At 40.3% G+C, this 24,959-nt stretch overlaps 1 protein-coding gene across 1 annotated transcript in view; it reads right to left on the reverse strand.

Moving 5' to 3' along the window:
* Window positions 1–16,583: 16,583 nt before the first annotated feature.
* Window positions 16,584–24,959, reverse strand: part of TTK (TTK protein kinase) — a 34,058-nt gene continuing 25,682 nt past the window's right edge. Inside the window, exons 14-21 of the mRNA XM_009282719.1 lie at window positions 23,337–23,494; window positions 23,057–23,208; window positions 21,657–21,781; window positions 21,258–21,338; window positions 19,083–19,259; window positions 18,258–18,348; window positions 17,892–17,989; window positions 16,584–16,673 (exon numbers count right to left, since the gene is read on the reverse strand). Coding sequence (XP_009280994.1) covers window positions 16,584–16,673; window positions 17,892–17,989; window positions 18,258–18,348; window positions 19,083–19,259; window positions 21,258–21,338; window positions 21,657–21,781; window positions 23,057–23,208; window positions 23,337–23,494 — 972 coding nt within the window. The remainder of the gene's footprint in view (window positions 16,674–17,891; window positions 17,990–18,257; window positions 18,349–19,082; window positions 19,260–21,257; window positions 21,339–21,656; window positions 21,782–23,056; window positions 23,209–23,336; window positions 23,495–24,959) is intronic.

The following is a 24,959-nucleotide window of genomic DNA, read 5'->3' on the forward strand; positions in this document are numbered from 1 at the left end:
AGCTAAAAACATACTTTCTTTTATTTAACAGCATTTCTGGCTGTATGGATGCTCCTTCCTCTCTCTCTGTAACTTGCCTGCCCTGGAGCGCTAGAGCTTGCTGTGATATAAAAGCTTTTTCAAGGAATTATTTCATTTAGGGAAAAGAAGAAAAGCCTTGGTTGCAGCATTACCTTCCTGATGTTTCCAAGGGGTAAGAGGAAAATTGAGGGGCTTTTGGGCCCAACCACAGACCAAATGCCATTGAACTCGATTCCCTTCCCAGATGCAGTATTGTTTTCCTTCCTCCGCAAATCAGCAGTTGATGCCGAATTGCCTAACACCAGCCCTTGCTGATGTGCCATCCAGTTACCTCGCTGTCCCAGTAGTTGTGAAATACTGTTTTGGCCCCCAGCAGAAGACCTCCCAGCCATGACTCCAGGGCTGGCCTGACCTTCTGCAAAAGCCAGCCCTTTCCTGCCCAGCAAACTTCGAAAACAACCAGTCTCAGAACTACTGAGACACAAGGTGACAGAGGTGCAACCACTGGCAACAAACTCTCATCCCCTTCCTCCAGAGACTGGGATGAGGAAGAGTGGGTTCAAGAGAGGTCCTGCAGAGACCTTCATACTAGCAAGTCAGGCCAGCACCCTGGCTGGAGAGCTGGTTCACAGCCAGCCCTACTGTTTTACTAGGGGCAAACTACCTCCTGCCAGAAGTTTTGCCTGAGCCAACTAGTCCCTTCCCAGAAAATTCAAGGGGCAGCAAGAGCTCAGGAGAGGCAGTTTGGGTGAAAAGACCCTCGTCTGGGACAGAAGCAAGTTCAGGAGTATGGATGTGAGCCACGCAGTGCCCCAGCCCTCAGGGGTGGGGAAGGGGCGCGGGTCTGCTCTACCTACCAGAGCAGACACAGCTACCGAGGCAGAGGGAAAGATGCTCCTCTGGGAGGTGTGTGTCACATAATAAGGGTGAAGGTGCAACCTGGGCACTGCACGAAGCAGATCTGTGAAACCAGCACGAGTCATGAGCCAGGCGTGCTGCTAGTCATCAAGAGATACTCCAACATTTAACTGGAAACCGATGCCAGAATCACCGCTCTTCACAGCAACATCAGTGTCAGAGCAGATGGACAGAAAGCAACAATAAAGATATTACCATAAAGATAATCAGCAATGAACTGGACCTATAGGTTAACTGCACATTAGAAAAGACACAGGCCCCATTTATGGCTTCCTCCTTCCCATGTTTATGTTATAAATGTACTGTGCTCATTGTCATATCAGAAAGATATAGGGGCAGCACAGGCTCCAACAGACACCCTTAAAGAAGACAGGGAAAATCTTGAGGGTGGAGTAGAAATAAAAAGGCTCTCACATCCAGTTCACATAATTTTTAAAAAAATCCCTCATTTTTAAGACTATGCAATGAGCCTGACTGAGCTTACTGCTCAGAGGTCATAGGGCAAGTCATGCTACTACTAGAGAGGACTTGAATCATGGTGGGTGATGTAAAACTTAAATTAGGTAAGCATAGCTGTTAAATTATCTCAGCTAAACACTCCATGGGCAGATGTCTGTTAGAAGAGCAATGCAAGTGCTGATGCACGTTCACGCACATGTTCATCTTGCTGCCTGTCATGGCCTTTTCTGCAGAGCTGCTCCCCAGCCAGGCAGTCCCAGCCTGTTCCAGTGCCCAAGGCTCTTCCTCCCCAGGGCAGGGCTTGGAATTTGTCCTTGCTGAATTTTATGGGGTTCCTGTTGGCCCATTCCTCCAGCCTGCCCAGGAAAGGCAGCCCTGCCCTCAAGCATTTGTCATCTGCAAGTTTGATGAGGGTGCATTGCATCGCCTCCTCGAGGCCACTGAAGATGTTGAAGATGATGATGATGTTGAATAGGACACACCCCGGCAACAAGTAGAGAACTGCAGGGGTCTGTAAAGCACAACCCATTAGCCACTGGCCTCCGAGACCAATCATTCAACCAGCGTTTCACCCATCTTCTATCTCTCTGTCCGTCCACCCAGTCCCTGATACCCTGCCTTGGATACAAGAGTATTGTGGGAGGCAGTGTCAAAAACCTTGCTGAAGTAAGGTAAACGTCATCCATTGCTCTCCCCTCGTCCACAGATCCAGCCATTTCATCACAGAAGGCAATCAGGTTGGGCGAGCATGACTTAACCTTCTGAGCAGCTTTGGAAATAACTGGCATTGTAAGACTAGAGCTACAGCAAACTCCATTTATTAGAAGGAGCATTCCTAGGAATACAGTGAAATCATGGTAAATAGGAGTCAACTGGAAACAGCTGTCTGGCAGAGCAGGAAGGAATACAAAACTTCCTTAAAACAGTAAGCTAAGTTCAGAAATGGGCACCTAATTTAGCTGTCCGAATCAGCTGCTTTAGAGTATTCCCACGCAAAATTTTCCAACACACCAACACAAACCTTAGTAAAGATGGTGGGAAACCTGAAGGAGTTAAATAAAGAACTTGATTACAGTAAACGTGAGGCCTTGAAGGGGTGCATGGGCATTGAACTAAAAAAAAACCCAGCAGCACATGGTTCAGCCCAAGGGGCTGGTAGTATGTGCACCAGGCACCAACAGATAGCAGTAACCACCGTGTTTGAGCAGAAACAGGAGATTTGGTCACAGTGTATAGTCCTAACAATTTTGTTATGGCAGACCAGTGTTGTTGGACTCCGGACAAAAATCCATTTACGATCAACGGCCTCAAGAAACATGCCTTTCAGATGCTACCAAAAGGCTCTGTGTGTTTGAAGTCAACACATGTAATTTGCAAATCAAACGCCAACCGGGGAGAGATTTGGTGAGTGCAGGAATCCTTCATCTATCAGAATTGAGCTAAAATATAGTCCAGACCCAGTAGCGTGTCAGTAAAGTATTGTACAGCTCAGACAAGAATTACAAGTGCTGTAACTCAAACCAAAATAACACAAAAAAAAAGGTAGAGCTACGAATACAAAAGATTATGAGCAACCTCTTACTGGCGTATGAGGAAACTGTTGGTACAGGTAGAAATCTGTTTAAAGGCACCTAGACTTTGACTAATAAAATTATTTTATAGATATAGAGATCCAAGAAGGCTAAAAGACATTTCATTTTAGCTTGAAATAAATAGGTGGATTGAAGACACTGTCAAGACCTGCCAGTTATATGCCAAAAATACAGGCCCGTTCAAAGAAGAGAAGGGACTGGCGACACTGGTATACCAGCTCTTATACTAACGCTCTTATACCAATTTGACATTTACTGGACAATGATGTATTGCCCTAGAACATCATCACTGATGATAACATACCCCAGGACAGTACCTGACAACAGTACGAAGAGAAAACCACCCCACACACCGGCACTGCTTTGTTCTGACCGTGACACTTTGGGACAGTTGAATAACCACAAAAGAAGCAAACGTACTCTGGCTGTCGCTGGTACGGATCCAATTTTCATACAGTCACAACGCACATTAAAAGCTGGTAGTCATTAATGCAAGGACAACCAGGAAGCAGCAGTTACAGCAGAAACGCAACATTAAGCAATTAAAAGACAATGTTATGATCAGGGCAAGTAGTTGAGCTCGGGGTGCAGAAGATACAGCAAAACATCTCTTCTAGTCAGTTCCTCAGCGCTCACCAAGCACCGGTCCTGACCCCAGCTGAAATGATCTTCCCAGGGCAGACCTGTGGCCACGCCGTACCGGCAGCACGAGGAGGGCACTGATTTACAGCCTTGCCTCAGGCCAAGCTCCTCAGGCTTCCGATTCCTTTCTGACCATTCTGACCAGCAGGCAACATCCACGTCTGCCACCCTGGGCAGCAGTACCGCCTACAGGAAAGGACTGCTGTCCAGAGACCACAGGGGCTAAACCAGAGACTAAATATTACAATATGCTATACCCTTATGGGAGGTTGGCATCCTCAAAAAAAATAGGAGAAAAAAACCATTCGAGAGAGAACCTGGAGGGACATTTCTCTTTACCAAATAGCCCCTACATCTGTAAAAGCAAAAGCCAATCGATTTCATTTTGTTAAGCAAGGAGGATAGAAGGGTTGCAAGATTTTCATTTAGAAATAACAAGTGATGACAGAATAAAATAAAGTGGCAGGACAAATACACCAAAGCAGATCTAAGAATAAGGCTTTTGATTTTTAAAATCTGAAAGAGCATGAATTCCAGACACAAAAAATTTGAGAACCTTAAAAAAAAAAGGGGGGGAGAACATCTCAAAAAAAATCATTTCTAATCTAAAAGGTAAGCTAAGATTGACCTTGCAAAAGGATATTAAAACAAATAGGATGTTCTCTCATACATAAAAGGTAACAAGGAAAAGTGAGGACCATATACAGATAACTATATTTACATATAACCCTAAAAGAAATCAATTCTCTGCCTCATTTTTCAGTGAGGACCATAATGTCTCCATGGAGCAAAGGCAGGACAGCCACTGAAACTGAGCATGGTGTTGCACAACTCCATCATTTTGGAATTGGAAGGGCTACTTCATTTGCACTCAAGGGAAGGCACCGATCGCCATCTCAGAAGCATCCCTGCACACTTTTTGCATCCAGTATTGGTCAGGCAAGATACCAGGCTACACGGGCCTTAATTCTGACCCTACCAGCTGCTCTTCTGTAATTCTGAAAGGACTGGCATATGAAACTGGAGGTGAGCTAGACTCATTTTAGAGTGAAGGTAATGTTTGAAGATTACCAAGATTTTTAACAAAGGCAAAAAGGTGCTGATCTACGCGAGACCGATTAGCTTGATCTCAAAAGTATGTCTAGACTTAAAAAGAAATGTAACGATAACCATGTAGAAAGTGACACAAAATGCAGCTTGGGTTTATTAGTGGCAAATCAAAGCATACTAAACAATTGCTTTCCTCCCGACAGCCAGGAGGTCAGGATGCATTGCATATATCTTCACATACAGCTTTTGGCACAACAGCCTCTTACCGGTTGAAATGGGGGAACAAGCGAACCATTAAGACAGATGACAACATAGAGTACTAATGCTGGTCTTGCTCATCGTGTGAATTTGGATGTCATCCTGCTGGTCAGAAAGAAATCAGAAGCCTGAGGAGCTCGGTGCAAAGCAAGACCAGTTTCAGTAGGCTGAAAAGAGGCTCTTAGAGCTCCTTCAAAGATTAACGATCACAATTAATATTTTCATTAATGACAAAAACAGCATTCTAATTAAATTTGTCATTACCTCTGCCTTTATCATCCTCAATTCAAGATCAGTAATTCAGGTCTAGGTCCTTCACAGGTAGGGGTAAAAGCTCAGTCATAGAAAGAGCAGGTCAAGCACCTAGAACCAAAGCATTTCACCTGCGTGCTGTGAGCTTAGCAGTTGGAGGTGAAAGAAGGGGAGAAAAACCAAAAACCAGAAGAGTTCTGTATTAGTCGTTTTTTTTATGAGTTACCAATCACAACTACTTAAGCCAACAAAAAGGATACAGCCTAGGGATTGTACTCAGAGAAGTATTCCCTGAAAAGACAAAGTAGCATTAATATTTCCCTCTAAAAGGCACCTGGTGAGACTCCTGAAATAGTTTCATTTTCAATTTGTCTTCTCTGAATGTAGCTAAGCAGGATGTGCAAAAGGGCAAAGACAGGTTACTAGGTGGGTCAGGAAAACGCCGTACAGAAAAGCCTGACTCACTTAGCCAAGCAGAAGGAAGGCTGGGAGAAAACAGGAGGGCCCCAGTTTCTCACCATTCCAGAGAAGCTCTTGACAGCTCACAAGGCAGAACAGTGGAGACAGAGCACCTCCCCGTTCCTGGTTGGGCTTTTTTGTTTGTTTTGTTGCGTGCTTTTTTTTTTTTTTTAAATTGTTTTTTTTTTTTTTTGCGTGTTTTTTTTTTTTTTTTTTTAATTGGATCCATTCACACCAGGAACATGTTTTTGCTGCAGAGGGAAGTGGATGCTTCATCTAGTCCTAGTCTAATATCTTCACACCAGGAACTACAGTATGTTTTTGCTGCAGAGGGAAGTGGATGCTTCATCTAGTCCTGTGTTAATATCTTCATCTTTCTTTTATGCTTGGCCTGTCTTAGGGAAAGGAAATTCTTCATTATTAGGCTATGATGTTCTAAGAGATGCTTAAGATGAAAATCAATTAACCTCTGTGATACCTTATCTCAATATAGACTTCAAGTTATTATTTTAATTACAAAATTAAGAGAGAAAGATAGGATATTTTGGTTAATAAGAATGAGCAAGTCTTCACTTGTAATGACTCCGTTTACTGTAAGCAAGTAAGATGAATAAGCTGTTATGGAAAATATGCTTGGATGCATTAGCAATGTTTATGGATTAACTCATTACACAACCAGTCTTTATGCACATCCCTTCTGGGAACATAGAGGTTTCCAGACATAGTCAAAAGCAGGATGTCTGATATCCAGGAAAGTTTATTTTTCACTAGTCTTCCATAAACCAGAACCTCCCTGAACTCAAAAATATCCTTGACCAGTGGCTGAAGGGGCAAGATTTCATGCTCTGATACGGTGACAGACCACAGAAGTGAACAGCAAATGCTGTGGGGCTCCTTATCTTCCAGCAGGCTTTCAGGATCCTTTCCAGATCCTGAAAGGACCTCAACTCCAGGACATGGAGGCCTTATGCTGGGAACTATGGCAGGAGTCCACCCAAATGATACTGGGCACCTGTTCAAAAGTGAAACCCAGAAGAATTTGAAAGGAAGATTGTGAACTCCTTGAACTGGCATTTCCCCATGAAACCACCACTGGAAAGCTTCCAGCTATCGCCCTAAACCAGGGAGTAAGTACATGCATATAGCAAAGTGTGAGGCAAGGTGCTGTGAGAAGGCTGAGCACACGGTGAACTGTGCGAAGGAAGGGCTTGTTAAACAAGTTTTGCAGGACTGGTTATAGACCTGCCCATGTAGAAGAAAACCCACCAGTGTGCCAAAGTGGTTATTGGAGCATCGCCACCTGCACCGACCTAAGCTGCCAGCAGGAATTGCTGCTGGCATTATCAGCAGGCTACGTACAAAATGTGACCTAGTGCCAACTAGGTCAGTATGTGGTTACAAGCTGAGTCGAGAAAGTTATAGCGCATATGCAGGACCTAAATGTGAGCCTGTAAGACCAAACCTGAAGACCAAACCTCTAACAAGCAGACCTGAACCCTGCTCCTACCACAAAGTGCTGTAGTTGACTACTCTGCTGCTTGCTTTCCTGTAGCCTTGCTCCCAGCTCGCATCCAGGCTAAAGTCTTTGCCATGATCCCAGCTTCCAGGTGCCCTTCTGAGGCACGGCGTACGATCTCAGCGGGGAAGTTACAGCGAAGTCACAAAACCTGCATGACTACTCGAGGCAGTGGCTCAGGTAGAAGGCGAAGGTGGGATGCCAGATAACGTTCTACAGATATGGTCAAGCCGTTGCTGGTACACAAAATGCCTGCTAAAACATGATTGCTTTTCAGCCGACACTGATGTATCTTATCAAATACATTTGAATGCTGCTTGCGAAAATTGTCTTGTTGACAGGCATGGAGATTGAAATCAAGTATCTAGTACCCAAAGAAACCCAAACATAGGGCTCCAATTAAGGAATCTAACTGTTGCCACAGTGGGTCAGAGCAAGAGGGAGTGTGGTCTGATATTCTTTTCCAACATAAACCCTTTCAGCAAGGTAAGTGATTCCATCTCTGGCAAAACGTCCCAGACGCTTGGAATCAGAGGTTTAAAGGGAATTCCCAAGCCAGAGATTACATCCATACCGCTTATATTCAGTGCCAAGGATCATCCTAACCTCCCTGAATGCGTCTAATCTCTTTTTGAACATGCTTATACCTTTGGCTTCCACAATATCCCCCACTAGCCTCATTTTGAACATAATTACATTTTGCATACTAAACCCCAGTCTCTTCCTTTCACCTCTTAGAAAATTCTGATCATTTCATCAGCTCCTAGCCCTATGCAATGCTGACTTCTCCCCTCCAGCACCCTGCCAGATGGATCGTTTCCTGAGTGAGTCATACAGCTTGCAGTCTTGTATGGAGTTGTTCCAACTCTTTGGACTCATTCACTGGTTCTCTCCATATTCTCTAGTTTTGCTAGATCCTTTTCAAGGACTGCAGACAGCATTCAAACCAAACACATTTATATAGCAGCACATCAATATTTTGTTTTGTTCTCTTCCTTTCCCAATAATTAATATTCTAATTGGCTCCTTCAGTACAAGGGTTGGGCAGACATTTTCAGAGAAATATGCATAATGCAGAAGAACCTTCCCCAAATACCACTCCGAAGCCCCTTGCGTTATATGCATATATTAGGATACTTTCCTCCCATGTGAATGCCTTTGTGTTCTGTCAGTATAGGCTTTCCTCTGCCATTTCATCAATTACATGAGATTCTTCTACCTGTTTTCCCACCAGAAGCTCCAAGTTTTATTTTTCTGAATACTCCTGTATCAACAATCAATCTGCTATTTAACCTTAAGATCACTCGGGAACATGCATTACCACAGCTCCTTGACGCCCCTTACTGGTAATCTTCCTTAGGTGGGAATGACTGACTACTTACTCCATAGCTTTCTCCCACCCATTTACCCTTGAGATTTTTCTCCTTGTCTTGGCATATTAGCTTAAGAGCTGTTGAATGACCTTGCATTAGTAGCTTTCGGAAAAATCCAAATATGCCATATATGAGCATCATGCTCATGGACTCATTGGAAAGAACTAAGTAGATTTGTAAGCATTATTTCTCTGCAAAAGATTCTCGATAGTTTATAGTCATTCATTCATCCCCTCATTCCGCTCTTTAATGTATTTTCTCCCTTTGATTTATTTATTATGGAAGTCATACTTGGTAGTCTAATTTACCAGCTCCAACATTCTCGAAGACCAGTATCGCATTTACTACCTTCCATTTCTGTGTTCCTAAGGCTAATTTAAAAATCACACAGTACAACATCTAGCACAGCTATTGCAAATTCCTTTAGACTCCTTCAGTCAATACTGCCTGGGCCTGGACAGCTGTTAGTGCTCATTTTATCAACTGCTCTAAAAAGCTGCTACTGGCACATCAATTTCGTCTAGCACAGCTATTGCAAACTCCTTTAGACTCCTTCAGTCAATACCGCCTGGGCCTGGAGAGCTGTTAGTGCTCATTTTATCAACTGCCCTAAAAAGCTGCTACTGGCACATCAATTTCAAATAGTTCCTTGGACTAATATCTTACAAAACAAGGCTCTGACATGAAAACTTCCGAGTCCCTCTGCTCTGAACATGGATGCAGGTAACGTTACTTTGCTTTGCTGTCACAGTCTTCTCTTCCCAGCGGAGATGAGAAGCAAAAGCAGCAACAGGAGCATTCCCTAACTCAAAGCGAACAATGTGCTGAAAGCCAGGATTTCTTTGAATCTTCATCCGCTCTCCCTAAAATGAATTCTTTGTTCAGGTTTGCATTGCCCAGCACCCATCACCACAGTTAGGAAGTGTCTTTACCTTTGCAGTGCTGGACCTCTGCTAAGTCCCAAGATCAGACTGAAAGAGATTTAGGCAGACACCTTTGAGTCAGGTACCCAAGTCCTGCTCAAGACTCAAAACTCCTGCTTGTCGCATTGCTGAGGTACTTATTGTCTGGGGGTACTTTCAGCTGTAAAACTCACTGAAGCACTACAGTCCCACCGCTGCACATGCCAACAGGCATCGCTGGCTTGGTGGAAAGGAGCACCTGGCTGCCTTTTACCCAAGCCATCGTGAGTTTGGAAACCTGACTCAGCAGCTAAGTTCCTTGAAGGGCGCAGGCCACTAGATATGTCCAAATCATATGTAGCAGCGGCGGCCATGGAAGTTTTGTTTTGCATTACAGCGCAATAGCTAGCACATTCATCAAGTGAAACACGTAGGCTGCAGGCCTTCCTCCGCCTAAGGCGCAGATTTTGGTCAGTGCTTCCTGGTGGATGGCTCAGGAGTCCCTCCACCGCGTAGTAGCTGCTGCGGTGCCCAGCGCTCCTCAGCCACCGTGGAGGCAACATCACTGCCTTCTGCTGCACAGAACTGTGCATCCGTAAATCAGACCCCATTGTACGAACATCCAAGCACCGTGTGGATGACAAATTTTACCCCCGTTAAGAATATTTCAAAGTATGATGCCACTCTGCAATAGCAGCATCAAGAGCTCTATCCCCCAGAGAGTCACCAAATGCAACAAGCATTGTACAGACTCGTGGTATGAAACAGCTTTCTGCCAAACCATAAGCAGACAAGTAATGTAAAGAGCAGACTCACAGAAATATTTTATCCAAGACCACACAGGAAACAAGTATCAATGCTAAGAATCTAATTCATATTTCCTTAAATATAGTTACTTAATTGTATTTTTAATTAGTTTCCAACAGCTACGTAAAATAGGGAAAAAACTTGAGACAGAGATAGACAAAGCATGTAACAAGCAGGTATTCAAAGTTTACTTGCACTTACCACATAATGTGCACATTAAGTGGGTACAGAGACAAGCCAGAGATCTTTACAATACTGTAAGAGTCAAGACCCATGGGCTGATGCTGTTTAATCATTGACCTTTTCCTTGTGTTTATTAAGGGTTCAAAACAGTGGCACCACTATTCCTCATTAAATTAGTCATCTCTTTCATTGCAAAACCTGCCTGGATTTTAGTAATTCATCCGATTACAGCTGGCATCTTGGAATTGCATCACTGTTTAGCTGTGGATATTCCACCTGCCAAGGGGAAGAATTGAGGTGAGGAGTCAGATCTTTATCTCAGGTTTCATTTCAGCAACTCCCATGAAAGTGTATGGGCAAGCTGTACAAAGACTCCTTCTGTTTCCATACAGGTGTACACCTCTATATCCTACAAGTAATCACACTACATTGCCTCCTCCGTTCTTTATAGCCTTTATCTTGCAAGAAGATTTCTCTCTTAATTACTTTATGTGGAGCAGTGAGCAAACAAGGGCATACTCGCAAGCTCACTGACAGACAGACGGGCTTTGTACTCTTGGCAGGTGGGCACAGATAACTGAGTTGGGAGAAGATATATGCATTGAGCAGGAAGGGAATACTTTTGTATTAGCAGTTTATATTTAGCTGAAACAAGATGTCTTAGCCATGAGAGCGTCTAAGATACAAATATGATAAACAGTAGTATTTGTTTTATCCTTGCTGCTGAGAACTCGTGCAAACTGAAGGAGCAGCAAGGCAATATGAGAGTGTAGACAACAGGAAGGAAGCAGCAACTTACTTGCCATAACTGGCACCTGCAAGGATTAGCCTGTGATCCTTGCTGAGGAGCTCAGGAATAAGCTAGGCTTCAGAGATGGACTAGAACTCAAGTTTACTTCAACTGTTTAATTTTTAATTTGATACTTATCACCACTCCTAGAATGAGTTATCTGTTTAGCATGAAACCACTATCAGGTGCTTAAAGAAAGAGCAGAAACCCATAGGAGGGACCAAAATAGAGTGACAATTTGACCACTTACCTTCAGACTAACTCATACCCTGCTCTGCACTCTCTACTGTTAGGGATTTAACCATTCCCTTCCTGCCCAGCTACACATTCAGCAGCAGGAGCTTAGAGTGCCTTCCACAAAACCAGATGAGAAGCAGAAGTCTGACTCCTCCAGGGCCATGGAGATAGACCTGTCTTGCTCCTTGGACAAGTGTCCTGAGAGCAGGGAGTTATGCAAGAGAACAGCCTCCTCTTATATTTGTCAAGGACTCAATTCTGGGTATTGGCACACCAAGACAGACTATAAAAGCAGAGCCTTCAAAACTTCAACTCCATTTGGTCTTTGAATTCTAACTACACATACAACTGTTCAGGCTGAGTAGTGCTATACCCATCCATAAATAAAAAAGGAAATCACTCTTCTGCAGTTAGGCTTTTCTTAGTGTTAGCTGCTGAAGTAAAAGTTTTTTGGACCACAATATTAGATTTAAAGGTCCTAAGTTTTCAGACCCATTTTTCAAACAAGAATTACTAAAGGGAACTTACTGAAGCGTTCTCATTTACCTTTCTACTCTTCATGTAGTTGTGGTATCCCAATATTAGCTGATACAGCATGATACTATACATGTATCCAGTAACAGTGATTGCAAACAGACATACTCTGGTTTAGTCAGCCATCTTCTCTCCCCATTTTATACATACACAATGTCCTGAACTGTGGCCTCGAGGGACACAGTAACACATGATGGGCATTTTGAGAAATCTTCAGGCAGCAACCTGTCACCCAACATTTAAGACTGGTATTTTCTGTCCTTTAAAGCTACTCATGCATAGCTATTCTGTACTTCACACACACTTTTAAGAATCCAGCAGAATCTGAAAAGGGAGATGGTTGTCTGTAAAGCGAAAAAACAATAGGAATAGACTGAGGGCCAGTAAGTGGCAGCTGCCAAGGTAGGCAGACATCTTATAGCTTGTCACTGAGGCAGGGAAGGAGTATAAATCAATTACCCATTTGCAATGGAAAATTTTTATTTAAAAGGGATGACTGATAAACAACCCACTGCCTCTCATCAGCCCCAGTCCTCTTTCATAAGCTCCCTCTCATGCCAGCTATATTTCCTGTGGGTTCTTTAGCAGTCATAGAATGAGAGAAAGGATTGATAAACCATACACTACAACAGAAAAAAAATAAGGCATGTAACACTGCTTCTCTACATATTCAACACTAACCAGAGACGCAAAACAGTGAAAGTTAACAATTACAACATTAGAATAATTATGCAAAAATATTTCAAGATCTGTAATCTAGAAAAGTAGTTGGAAGACATTTCAATAACTCTTTGTGAAGAGATGTTTCTGCAGAGTAAAGATTTTCTTCACAAGTTTTCCTCTGAAGAGGCTGATATTTCTTTTCGCCCTCTCCAGAGAAAGCCAGAGATAGTGTTTCAGTTCCCACACCGTAAGTAGTCTCCCAAACTGTCTAGAACATGAAAGGTGCAGAACATTAACATTTTTTCCTTCAGTAACTTCAAGCTTTATAACTTTAACATTTATATAACAGACAAGCGGAGTACAATTAGCATATGTACTCATTATGCTTGAAATACCACTGAACTTCTGCAGGAGTACTAGGGTCTGGGATTAAAAAAAAAATCAGAAAGAACAGGACTGTTACAGGGAACAAGTCTAACTTTTTCTCTAGAAATATGGGATAGCTGCCCCTGTCCCCGCAGATGCCTAATTGAGGCTCCACAATCTGTTTCATATAATAACAATTAGATCAACAACAAAGTTAAGTTTATCATTCCGAGTTTGCCCTTAAAAGAGAGACATGCTGTTCCTGCATGTGCCCCATCACTGGGGTGAGCACACATTCTCTGCCCCCTGCTTCAGCCCTCCTCCCAGGCCAGGCTGAGGGGAGAAGGGATGGTAGTAGTAGTTACCACTCCTAATCACTCTCCCTGTGTAATCCAGAGAATCACTGTTAACCAGAAACAAAGGAGGGCAGGTGTTGAACAGACACAGGAACACCACACCCCAGAATAATTAATGCTCTTTTACAAGCACTTGCTCTGTCACAGCAGGATAGTCCTAACTGGCATATGAAGGCGGTGAGGGCTGAGAGTTTTTCAGGAGTAGTTACCACTCCTAATCACTCTCCCTGTGTAATCCAGAGAATCACTGTTAACCAGAAACAAAGGAGGGCAGGTGTTGAACAGACACAGGAACACCACACCCCAGAATAATTAATGCTCTTTTACAAGCACTTGCTCTGTCACAGCAGGATAGTCCTAACTGGCATATGAAGGCGGTGAGGGCTGAGAGTTTTGAAACACAGACACATTAAGCAGAAGCCTGGTAAAATTACAGAAACACCGTTCTTCATTAAAGAACTTTTTTAATTAGTTATTTGAAGGATTGTTTTGCTGCTTTGAATATGAGAGAGTTAAGAACAAAGTTTCCCGCCTATCAAGGGGAGCTTTTATTATATTAGTAAGCTCTGAAAACCTCATTTAAAAATCAAAGCTACTGAAGTTTGGGGAAAAAATACAATACTTCGAGTTTCATGTACCATTTGAAATCAAAGTGTGTGCTATTCTTTCCTCTCATTCTTCAGTTCTTATAGGGCTATAAAGTCATCAAAAAACTGATAAATCAATGTCAGGAAAGACAGCAAGAACATATTGAAATAAGGTCTTTCCTCCAATATTGCTCTTAAGATAAGTATTTACAACCCGCTATCTCTTTTCTTTGCTATTAACTTCAGGTCAAGACATTATGACAGTGCTCCGAGTGATACCAGTAAAGGTACTTCTGCTCAGTGTGCAAGCATGGAAAAAAGTTACGTTGTGAGCTGAAGAATCATGCGAAGTACAGCTGCCAGTCTGCATCTGGATCACTGCAGAAATAGCTGCGTCTTCCAGGGATAAAAGGTAACACATTTTCTTTAACTGAAGTTGTCAGTAAAGAATGATCCCCCATGAACACTAAGGGAAAGTAGAATAGAGCATGCAGTGCAATATGCCTACTCCTATAGGGGTAAGATATGCTTATCTAAACAAAGAAAAGATAAAGGTATCTCAGCCCTGATAATACACGTGGCAAAGGCAGTGGGAATTCCCCTTTTATAGGGTCAAACTGAAAGTTCTCAAGAACAATACCCACATCCTCAGAACATCAAAAACAACTACCCAGTATTTGGCGATGCTCAAAGTCATATGTAAAAATTCTCTGGACTCCAGCCTCAGCTTCCCAAGGCAGCAAGATGTGTTGGCTTAAGTAAGCCTCCAGCAGCGAGAATGACCAGTTTCCCACCACCAGAGACAGCTGACCTAATCGACCTGCCAGATGGCATGCAGATGACAGAAGTGCTATGAACGTGCACTTCCACCACAGAGGCAGAAAGAGTTCCCAGGCACTTGATTTGCTCTCCAGTACTTGGATGCATAAGTCATACTTCTGTCAGGTCGTAAAACCTGGCAGTTTAAACTAGACTACCTCCCTTCTTCAGAGGCTTTATGGAGATTTCACAGTACTGTTACAGGTTCAGGTTAACAGGTAACCAGCAGCACCATGCCATTCAGATTTTTGATCCTCTAAATCTTTCGAGAGTCATGGAAATGAAAGCTACAGAAATCAACTGGTAGTAAGACATCAGTGAAACCTAACGTTCCAAGATGAAAAAGAAAACAAATCCTGTGAATCCAGGCAATCTGAAGAAAAAGTACTCATAAGGGGGGGGAAGTGAATATTTAAATATGCTTACAATGAAAGACAAACCTCCCTCAACTTAGGCCTTTGTGAAGCATTACATTACGGCATCTTTTCCCAGTATGAGTTATCCAAACTTAAACACAAAATACAAAAACTACCACAGAGACTTTAAAATATTTCAATGCTCTTCTGAAGCTAAGAAAACATGAACTCAGTAATCTAACATGCAGAAATTGTCAAGGAACACTTCCCTAGTGCTGACCTTCAACTTTTTCCATCACTGATCAGGGAGTATGGCATACTCTCAATTCATGCAGGTAAACAAGGAAAGAGACACTTTAATAATGAAGTTGGGATCTTTATATGCAGGGCTATTATGAAGGAAAGGCAAAACAGACTAATTCAAAATGCTTGATCAAGATAGAGAGCTGGCAAGCTCCATGTTTTAGAAGGTATCCAAGGACAGCATGGCAGCTGTAATGAAACTGAAAGCAAGATTTTTTTTTTTCCAATTTAAAACTATTAGATATTATTTTAACATCTTTCAATGATTTAAGTAAATTTATAATTCATACACTTGCACCAAAAATGTAACTCAGTTAAACCAAAACCTGATCAATCCACTAACAATCGTGTAAAAAACAGTCCTGCTTCATTCAGTGCATTTTAAAGAGTTCTTAGTATTAATGCTTTTAAAAATCCAAATTAGTGATTTCTGAACATCATGAATCTTGATGGGTTTTCTATTATTTTGAAATTTGAAAAGCATATTGGATTTATAGTAGCATTTTTAGTAGAACAAAAGCCATTTTATTCATATAACTCTTCAGAACAGTACTGATGCTTCCACCATGTCACTTAACCACAAGAACAGCTCAAAAACCGGGTGACATTTACATGTATCTACCAGTATTGTAACTGATCACTTATATCAACAGAGTGCTTATTTCCTTAGTCATAATCAAAACTGGACACAAGAGGTATTTGTTGGCAAAGGACAGAACAGCGTAATACTCTGTGTTCATGTCATAGGAGATATTTCAAGAGATATTTGCATGTTTTTCCATGTACACCAATTGGCATTTTAGGAACTTTTTTTGTTTTAGCTTCAGGGGGATAAAAGAGCTTAAAGATTCTCATACAAGTTTTTGTACTCCAAACGCTGTAGTTCTTTGTAAGTAACAAAGACCATAATCACCAACCAGCAATTTTCATTGTTCAATTCAAGTGGCATGCAAAGAGTGAAACAGCCCACAGTGAAAAGCATTCAATTAAATTCTTTTTAATGATCTGCAAGCATTATCAGAAGACACAAAGAACATTTTAAAATGTGAACTTTATGCTGAGTGTCCTTTTAAAAGCTAGCAGCACAAAATATTTTTTGAACAGACCAGACATCTCTGTTGCATCCTGAACAATAGTACATCATTTTGTTGTCCATGATTTTTGACTCCCAAGTTTTGCAAATGCTGATACATCAAGACTTTTACCACTGTTGCACTGTTCATATAAAGTCTGAAAGTTAATAAAAACACAGGTATTGAGGTGAACACAGTTGTATTGCACATGAATTCAAACTATATCCTTATAACAAACTTTAGCACTTGAAATAAGTCATCACATACTGAAATATTCCAAATTTCATACTAAAATTTCTCTCTCAAATCAGAAAATAAAGATACACTTAAGACAGCATAGTTGTACCAGTTGTAATGCAATGTAGCACCTAAAAGAAACCACATACACTGACTTAGCAGCATGAGCAAAGGTATAGAGCTTCACAAGTTGGCAGAGAACAAACTAATCACCAAGATTTAAGATCAAGTTTACTCCATTAATTGCCTCTGATGTGGAAACACCAGTACGGAAGAGCGGGGTATTTGCATACTCAGGGTGAGCAAGCTTTATATGAGAGAGGAAAATCAGCGGCCACAAACATAGCCACATCACAATATTGTTAAAAGGATAATCTCTTGTTCACCCCCATATTTAAAAAAAAAAAATCAGGTATAACTAGGAGTGTAAGTGTAAATAAACTTACTGAGATTTACTTTATGCATACTGAATTTGCTTTCTTCCCCATGAAAGCAGCTTAGCATTCCATCTCAACTTATTACATATTTGACCATCATCACCTCTTCTGAGAGACAGGTGGAAAGAACCGAGCTGGTGAAGAGTTACCAAGCTTCTCTTTCAGTCAGTAAACCGAGAGGCTGGAATCATAATACCTCAACATACAGGGACTAATTTACACATAGTGATGCATTAACAGTTCAGCAACTTCCAGGAAGTAGGAACAGTTGCCGTCCAAAAGCTTGCACACTTGACAGATCGATTTAGATCATTTTTCCATAATGATGGTTCTTAAATTAGAAGACCTACTACAGTTTTTGGGCAGCTTAAAAGCAAAGTAGCACAGTAAGGACTGTTTTAGAGAGGAGATGCTGGGGCAGTGGGGGATTTGGAAATAAAGCAATACAGATATACTGGGAGGTGGAAAGGAAAGAAAAAGCTAAAATCAAGATTACCATCATCCTTTCAACCCTTCCCATTCAGAAGGATGTGGAGAGATTCTGCACACTTGCAAACAAAAGCACTACAATGTGTAATGTTTTTCCAGCTGTGGTTAAAGCTTTGATATATGTATCCTTTCAGCTTTCACTGCCAAACATTCTAACCTTTGTTTGCATGAACATGTGCTACCAAAGAAAACAGAAAAGAACATTTACTTACCCTAGCAGCTCTAGAAATAGAGTTGGGAGAATTCAAACCAACAAGCTGGCCAAGGATACGTTTCATTTCCTCTGCTGTTCCTTTTGCATTTGGAACACCTGCAGTTAATTTAGAATTATGCTAAAGTTGTATACAACTATGTATAAATTACCAGTGCAGTTTGCAAGAGGTATACAAAAAGTCAGTTTTGAAATGAAGAGTTTAAGAATTAAAATACCAAAGTCTTTTCTGAAACATACATAGGCACCAAGCAAAATAGATTGTTACGCCAGCAAGTGGAAAGTACATGTAAGAGTAAAGCATTTTGTTTTCTTAAACAGAATTATAAATACTATTTAATAAAAATGTATTTTAAAATAAGTGTACCTGTTTGACAATGACTTTGAATTTGAACATAGGGATGTATCAGCAACTCGGAAACAGATATTCTTTGTTTAGGATTTCTTATTAAACAGCGCTGCAAATGAAAAAAAGAAGAATGCTTTGCCTATAAATTAAGAATTTTCCTAAGAATTAACAGTGAGGATATTTAAAAGACCCTATAGATGCATGTCAGAACTTCTTACTGCCAAACTACATACTCAGAAAGACTCAATGCAAAATACAGTAGCAGATTAACCTAACGGCCTTCATTAGCAATTATCTTCAGAGTGAAGTTTGGCATCCTGTTTTACTCAAGCAACAACGTCTGAAGAGGTGAAGACCAGAATCTACAATATTCTTTTACTCTGAATGACACAAAATGACACTGAAATATGAAAGTTAAGGGGGATAAGTGTTTCTGGATTTCAGTTTGTTACCTGCTGAACAACACAATTAGGGCTTGAGTAAAAGCATAGGCCAAGTTTCAAAAGCAGACAAATATGCAGGGTGAGGAAAAGGGATGGCAAGTACAGAAGTTACTGTATTTACTTTGGGTTTTTCAGCCAAAGGAGTTATGCCAGACTGCTTTCAGTATTTACTTGTTTATTTGCTACTAAGCTGAAAATAGACTTTTACTATGGAAACTATATGAAGTAGCTCTAGCTTCATTAAGTCTTCTTTTGGAATAAGGCCTGTTACTACAAGTAGCAGTGAGCATTTATTTGTGAAAAAAGTTTCTCAAGCACAACTCATTCAGTTTAAGAAAATATGCTTTAAATAAAGAAGTTACCATTATTTGAATCAAGATGAATCTTAAGCGACAATTACCTTTAGCACATCTTGAAGATCCTTCTCAGCAATATCTGGAAATTCTATTTCATAACTAGGATCAACGATAGCATGCATTTTATTAATTGGATTTGTTATATGTTGAAATGGAGTCCTTCCATATGTCATACAGTACAAAATGCATCCCAAAGACCACACATCACTTTTGGGACTTATCTAATATAAAAACAAAACAATTATTATTACTCCTTATTTGAGGAACTGTCCCTTCAGTCAATTTATCATATAATTGTACAGTCATTTCATTTAACAGTATATCTATTTTACATTGGATAACAGATCTTAGTAACTATCACACAAAATCACCAAGACAGCATGCCATTATCTACTAAGACAGTGATGTGGCTTCATTCAGTAATATTCCGTAAGAAAGCTACTTTTATTAATTATCTTTGAAAATCAAATTACTTGAACAACTAACTTAAAATAAAATTAAAGGTAGTCCTCAATAAGTTGAGCAGCAAGATTCTAGTATCGGATTTATGAGTAAATACAAATAAAAGCATACTAAATTAATTCAATCCAGAAACCAGTGAGACATCACAGCTATGTCCCCAAAGTGGGAAGCCATAGTTCAGTTCCTCTGGGTTTAAAGGATTCAGATCCAGACATCAACCACCACACCTGGGCTGTTCCTTACAGGAGGAGTTTCCACTTCTCCTGTTGAAGCTGAAACACTTTAAGAAAAGCACCTTAGGTTGGGGGAGTAGGGGAGAGGGGGGAGGTGGGGAAAGAGGCACACAGAGCGCCTGACTCCCAGCACAATGGTTAGATTTTTGCTTAGATGAGTGAGCTCCAGAACAAGTCTGCACTTTGCATGCAATTTTTAAAAATGTAAAGGTAAAACTTTTAAAGGTAAAAAGTATCAGCCTTAACAAAAGAAATCCATCTATAAAACATTCTATTCTGTGTTTAGAAAGACAAGATTGTGTTCTTATTTATTATCTATTATACATCATAATACTTCCATTCAACTGTTAAAAAGTCACAATCTTTAGTGTGTATATGCACATACATATGAATATGGATTATTATTTTTAATACCTTTCCACAAAACTATGTACCCCTTAACTGAAGTTTGACTGCCAATGTGAAATTGCTTTCCTTCAGTACTTTCCTCATCATTCACATTCCATTGCCTGGTGAAGTTATAAAAAGTTCTACAATACACAGTACTCTGTAGCATAGAAAAATTAATAGGATACACAGAACTCATCCATGTGTCCCCTAAAATACTAGACTTCATTGTATCACTTTTAAAATACCTTATTAGGTTTCACATTTCTTGCAAAACCTGCCTCTCACTTAAAAGAATTCAAAAATATGACAATGACGCAAGCATCATCATATCTTGTTTAAGCAAACATACTAACAATGGATTATATCAAAAAGCAAATTCTCTTCCTTTCAGAAAAAGATTTCTAAGCCAGAGTTATTTATGCAGAATGTAGCTGTGTAGCAGCTAGCAGCACCATAAGAGCTCCACCAGTTTTTGGCAGAACGAAGCTAAAACAAAAGGGCATAAGCAGCACAATAGGCAACCAAGAAGTGACTGAGGAATGATTCTCTCACTCGACTCCATGGAAGATCCTCCCAGAAACACCCCCTGAAAGCTCTAGCCTGGAGTGATTTCAGTGCAAAGAAGGACTTGTCAGAGATGCACAGTGTGGTGGACTCTTAACATGCTCAAAAGACTTTTGTAACATTAGTCATCAGTACAGCCTCCGATACGTGAAAGGCTGCATGCATTTCACTGTGCTCTATATTGCTGTTCAATGCCATTCACACTGATAACATAGTGGAAGACTTTTATATTTCTCCATAAAAATGGATTTAAAAATATTTTTACATTTATTATCAGTTTAGATATCATTATTGTTACTATCAGCTTCTCCAACGCCCAAGCCTGTGCATCTGTTCTGCTTTCAAATTTACTCATTAATTCAGCACTTACATTTTTCTAAACACCATCTGCAAAATACTTTTAGGTTGTTGAGGTTAACCTTCAATCTCTGCCCACCTTCATTGTGGCACAACGGATTTCCTTGTGTTCTAGTTTCAGTGGAAGATTTTGAGAAAACTAAGACTTCAGATAGATGCCTGAATTACCTTCTTTTTAACATGAAGGGAGTAAGAGAAAAAAGATCATGTTACCTTAGATCGAGATTTCCCATTTTCTCCATAGGAAGACATATCTTTTATTGCTTCGGGAGGCATATAATTCATTGTGCCAACCTAGCCATAAAAAAATGTAAAAATTCCTTTAAGTGAAGCATGCACTTAATTTAACTCACTTGATAAAAAAGTTAGATTTTTGTCTCAAAGCACTGAAAAGCATCTTGAAAATTTGTTTCTATTAAGGCTGAAGGCCACTGTTATTCCGTTCAATAAAAACATCTAAAAATTCATATATATGAATATTTATATATACATATAAAACCATTCAGCATAAAATTCCAGTACTCATTTAAGTTACTACATTAATCAACATAATCAGCAAGTACTATAGCACTTTACAGAAAAATGCACATCAATTTTCCAGAAGTATTTCACCTGAGAATCTTTAATGATGCTTGTCACATCTGGCTGCATTTGGTTTGCAATGCCAAAGTCAATTAGTTTTAACATTCCATCAACTATCAGAAAGTTTGCTGGCTTCAGATCACTGTGAATAATGCCTGTAAAATAGAGTTTAAAATCAATCCAGGTTTAGTCAATCCAAGTTACTACTGAAGTATGGGGGCTTTATTGCTCAATTCCCATAACCCTTGCACAGAGAGAAGGTGCAGATCAGCTTTACCTGGCCAAAACCCAATTATTCTTTGTGGATTTCATAAAAGTATTTCCATTTCTTTTTAAACAGTTAAGACTTGCATGAGTTTATAGTTTGAATTACCACTTATTCAAATCTGCAGGCACCCCAAAATAGCTCCAAGAGACTTGAGTTGCATAGTTTCTCTCAGTTAGGGATAGGCCCTCTAGCTGTATGAGCACACTACCGTACTGAACTGCTGTTCTGGATCATTTCAATGGCCTCTCCACTCCTGTAGCAATCTCTTAAAGAATTAGCTAAGCAGGTACTTAAAATAAAAGAATTATATTGCTTAGTCTGATGTTTTCTGCTTCCTAATCTCAAAGGTACCATTCACTGAGGATTACATACGACTGACCTCTCACAAACCCTACTTACATGATTTATTATGAATTTTGGTTATTATCCATCTAATTAACCATTCCATCTTTATATTTTGCAAAATTGTTTGTTTCAAGGACACATCACGTAGTATGTAGCCTGGGTTTTAGTAGATTTTGCTGTCTTTCTATGTTATTGAATGTTCTAGCGTTCTTGTGCTGTGAAGAGGTGATACTCTGCTACACGTACAGGTCTCTCCACTTTTTCTTAAATAGGAAAAAGATCCAAATCTGCTCTCTCCTTTATGCTATACAGCCAAACAGAATACAGATGCATGCGCTTCAATTACATAGGTAAAGATGAAAGGAAGGCCTGAAGAACTATGAGAAAAAGCTGAAACACTATGTCAAAGTAAAGATGACAAAGCTGTGTAAAAGCTGTCTTTAATGTCAAAGCTTCTTTGGAGAGGTTAAGTGGCTGAAATTTGAGTCTAACGGAGAACAAGCAGTATCGGGAATATACAACGTAGTCTAATACAGAAAAGATGATTTTCTGGCTGTTGCAAGTAAATAGAAAGTATTATATGACAGTGATACTTGGAGATTCCTTTGAGTTAGCAAAGTAAGTCTACCTCTGCATCAAGATTTACTCATCTTTCATTTCACTGAAAATTTTTTTCACAATACAGTAAATACCCATCTTTGAAGATCACTACGCTTGCATCAAAACTAAGAGCAGTACCACCTCCAAAATTTAAAGACATTCATATTATATCTCTGCCATATAACCTATACAAATACCTAGAATTATTTTAGAATACCATATTCATGGATTGTGTGAACAGCTTCCAGCATATTTTTCCAATAGCTCTTTCGTTCCAATGGATCAATGTTTTTTTTCTTTTTGAGCCAGCTATTGAGATCAATATTTCCGCACTCCATTACCATGTAGATATGATGATCAGTAATTTCACTAAAAATAAATGAAGTAGATATGAATCAGTAATTTCACTAAAAATAAATGAATACACTTAAGTTAAATTTTAAGGCAACTTCTTTATATCAAAAGATACAGGTTTAATAAAATTAGTGTTTACTCACTAGCCATAGAGGCGGATGATCTTATCACTATGTTGCTGCAGTTTACTCAAATGAGCAATTTCATTCTTATAGCTCTCAACAGTCTGTTGGTCAGCTTCCTCTAGATTCACATATTTGACAGCATACAGCTGCTTCTTTTCATTCAGTACTTGAAACACCTGCAAAACAGTATCGGGTAATAACTTCATTCAATCCTAATTCTGATTTACTATGGTCCTTCATCTCACCACAGCCAGAATTTCAAAGAAAAAGTGTACCTTTCCAAAAGGAAGTAGCAACACTAAATTTACAAAGAAGTTCATACAAGTCAGCATGAAGAATAATTAAGAAGCCACCAGTTACAACAGAAACAATCCTCTATCAGAAACCATCTTGGTACCACACTGTATTTCACTAGATGTATTTGATCACAAGTCTGAACTGTTCCTAAGATAAAGAATGCAAAATAACACCTCCCACAGATATAAGAGTTTGACCCGCCACTGCACATCCATTTCATCACACCAAGATGATATGGAGGTTAGACCACATGGCACATGAGAAGAGGCTGAGAGCACCGAGTCTGTTCAGTTTTAAGATGAGAAGGCTACAGCTGTCTTCAGCTATTTAAAAGGGAAGGTATGAAAAAGATAGACTCCTCTTGAACCATCAAAGTATGAGAGGCAACAGGCATAGCTAACAAGGAAAATTCCAATTAGGTATCAGGAAACTTTTTTCATCATCATGTAGTCAAACAGGGAAACAGGCTGTCCAGAGAGGCTGTGAAATCTCCATCCTTGGTGATACTCAAAACTTGACTGCAAGAGACCACAAGCAACCTGCTCTATTTTGGTCTTGCTTTAAGTAGACCATTGGACCAAGTAACATGCAGAGGCCCCTTCCATCCTACCTCATTCTATGATTGTATGCTGCCAACACAGGAAGCTTTTCTTCCTGGAGGTCCCTGCTGACTGGAAGCTAGCCAGTGTTATTCCAATTTACAAGAAGGGTGTGAGGGAAGACCCAGGAAACTACAGACCTGTTAGTCTAACCTCGGCTCCTGGAAAAATTACAAAGATCACACTGAGCACTATTGAAGGGCATTTAACAGACAACACAATCATCAGGCACAGTCAACATGGGTTCAACAAAGGGAAAGTTCCGTTTAACCAATTTGATATCCTTCCATAAGGTCACCCACCTAGTGGATGAAGGGAAGACATTAGATGTAGTTTTTCTGGATTTTAGTAAGGCTTTTGATACTGTCCCTCACAGCATCCTTCTGGACAAGCTGTCCAGCTGTGAGATGAGCAGGTTCACTGTGCTTATCAGTGAAGAACTGGCTGAAGGGCAAAGCTCAAAGGGTTGTAGTGAATGGGGCTACATCTGACTGGCAACCGGTCACCAGAGGTGTTCCTCAGGGTTCAATTCTAGGGCCAGTCCTGTTCGATATATTTATCAATGACCTGGATGCAGGAGTTGAATGCACCATAAGGAAGTTTGCTTTGATGATACCAAACTGGGAGGTGCTGTTGACTTTCTTGAGGGACAAAAGACCTTGCAGAGTGATCTAGATAGGTTGGAGCATTGGGCAGTGATTAATGGGATGAAATTTAACAAGTCCAAATGCCGGATTCTGCACCT

The sequence above is a fragment of the Aptenodytes forsteri genome, unplaced genomic scaffold (assembly GCF_000699145.1).
Source record: "Aptenodytes forsteri isolate BGI_AS27 unplaced genomic scaffold, ASM69914v1 Scaffold245, whole genome shotgun sequence".
NCBI lineage: Eukaryota > Metazoa > Chordata > Aves > Sphenisciformes > Spheniscidae > Aptenodytes > Aptenodytes forsteri.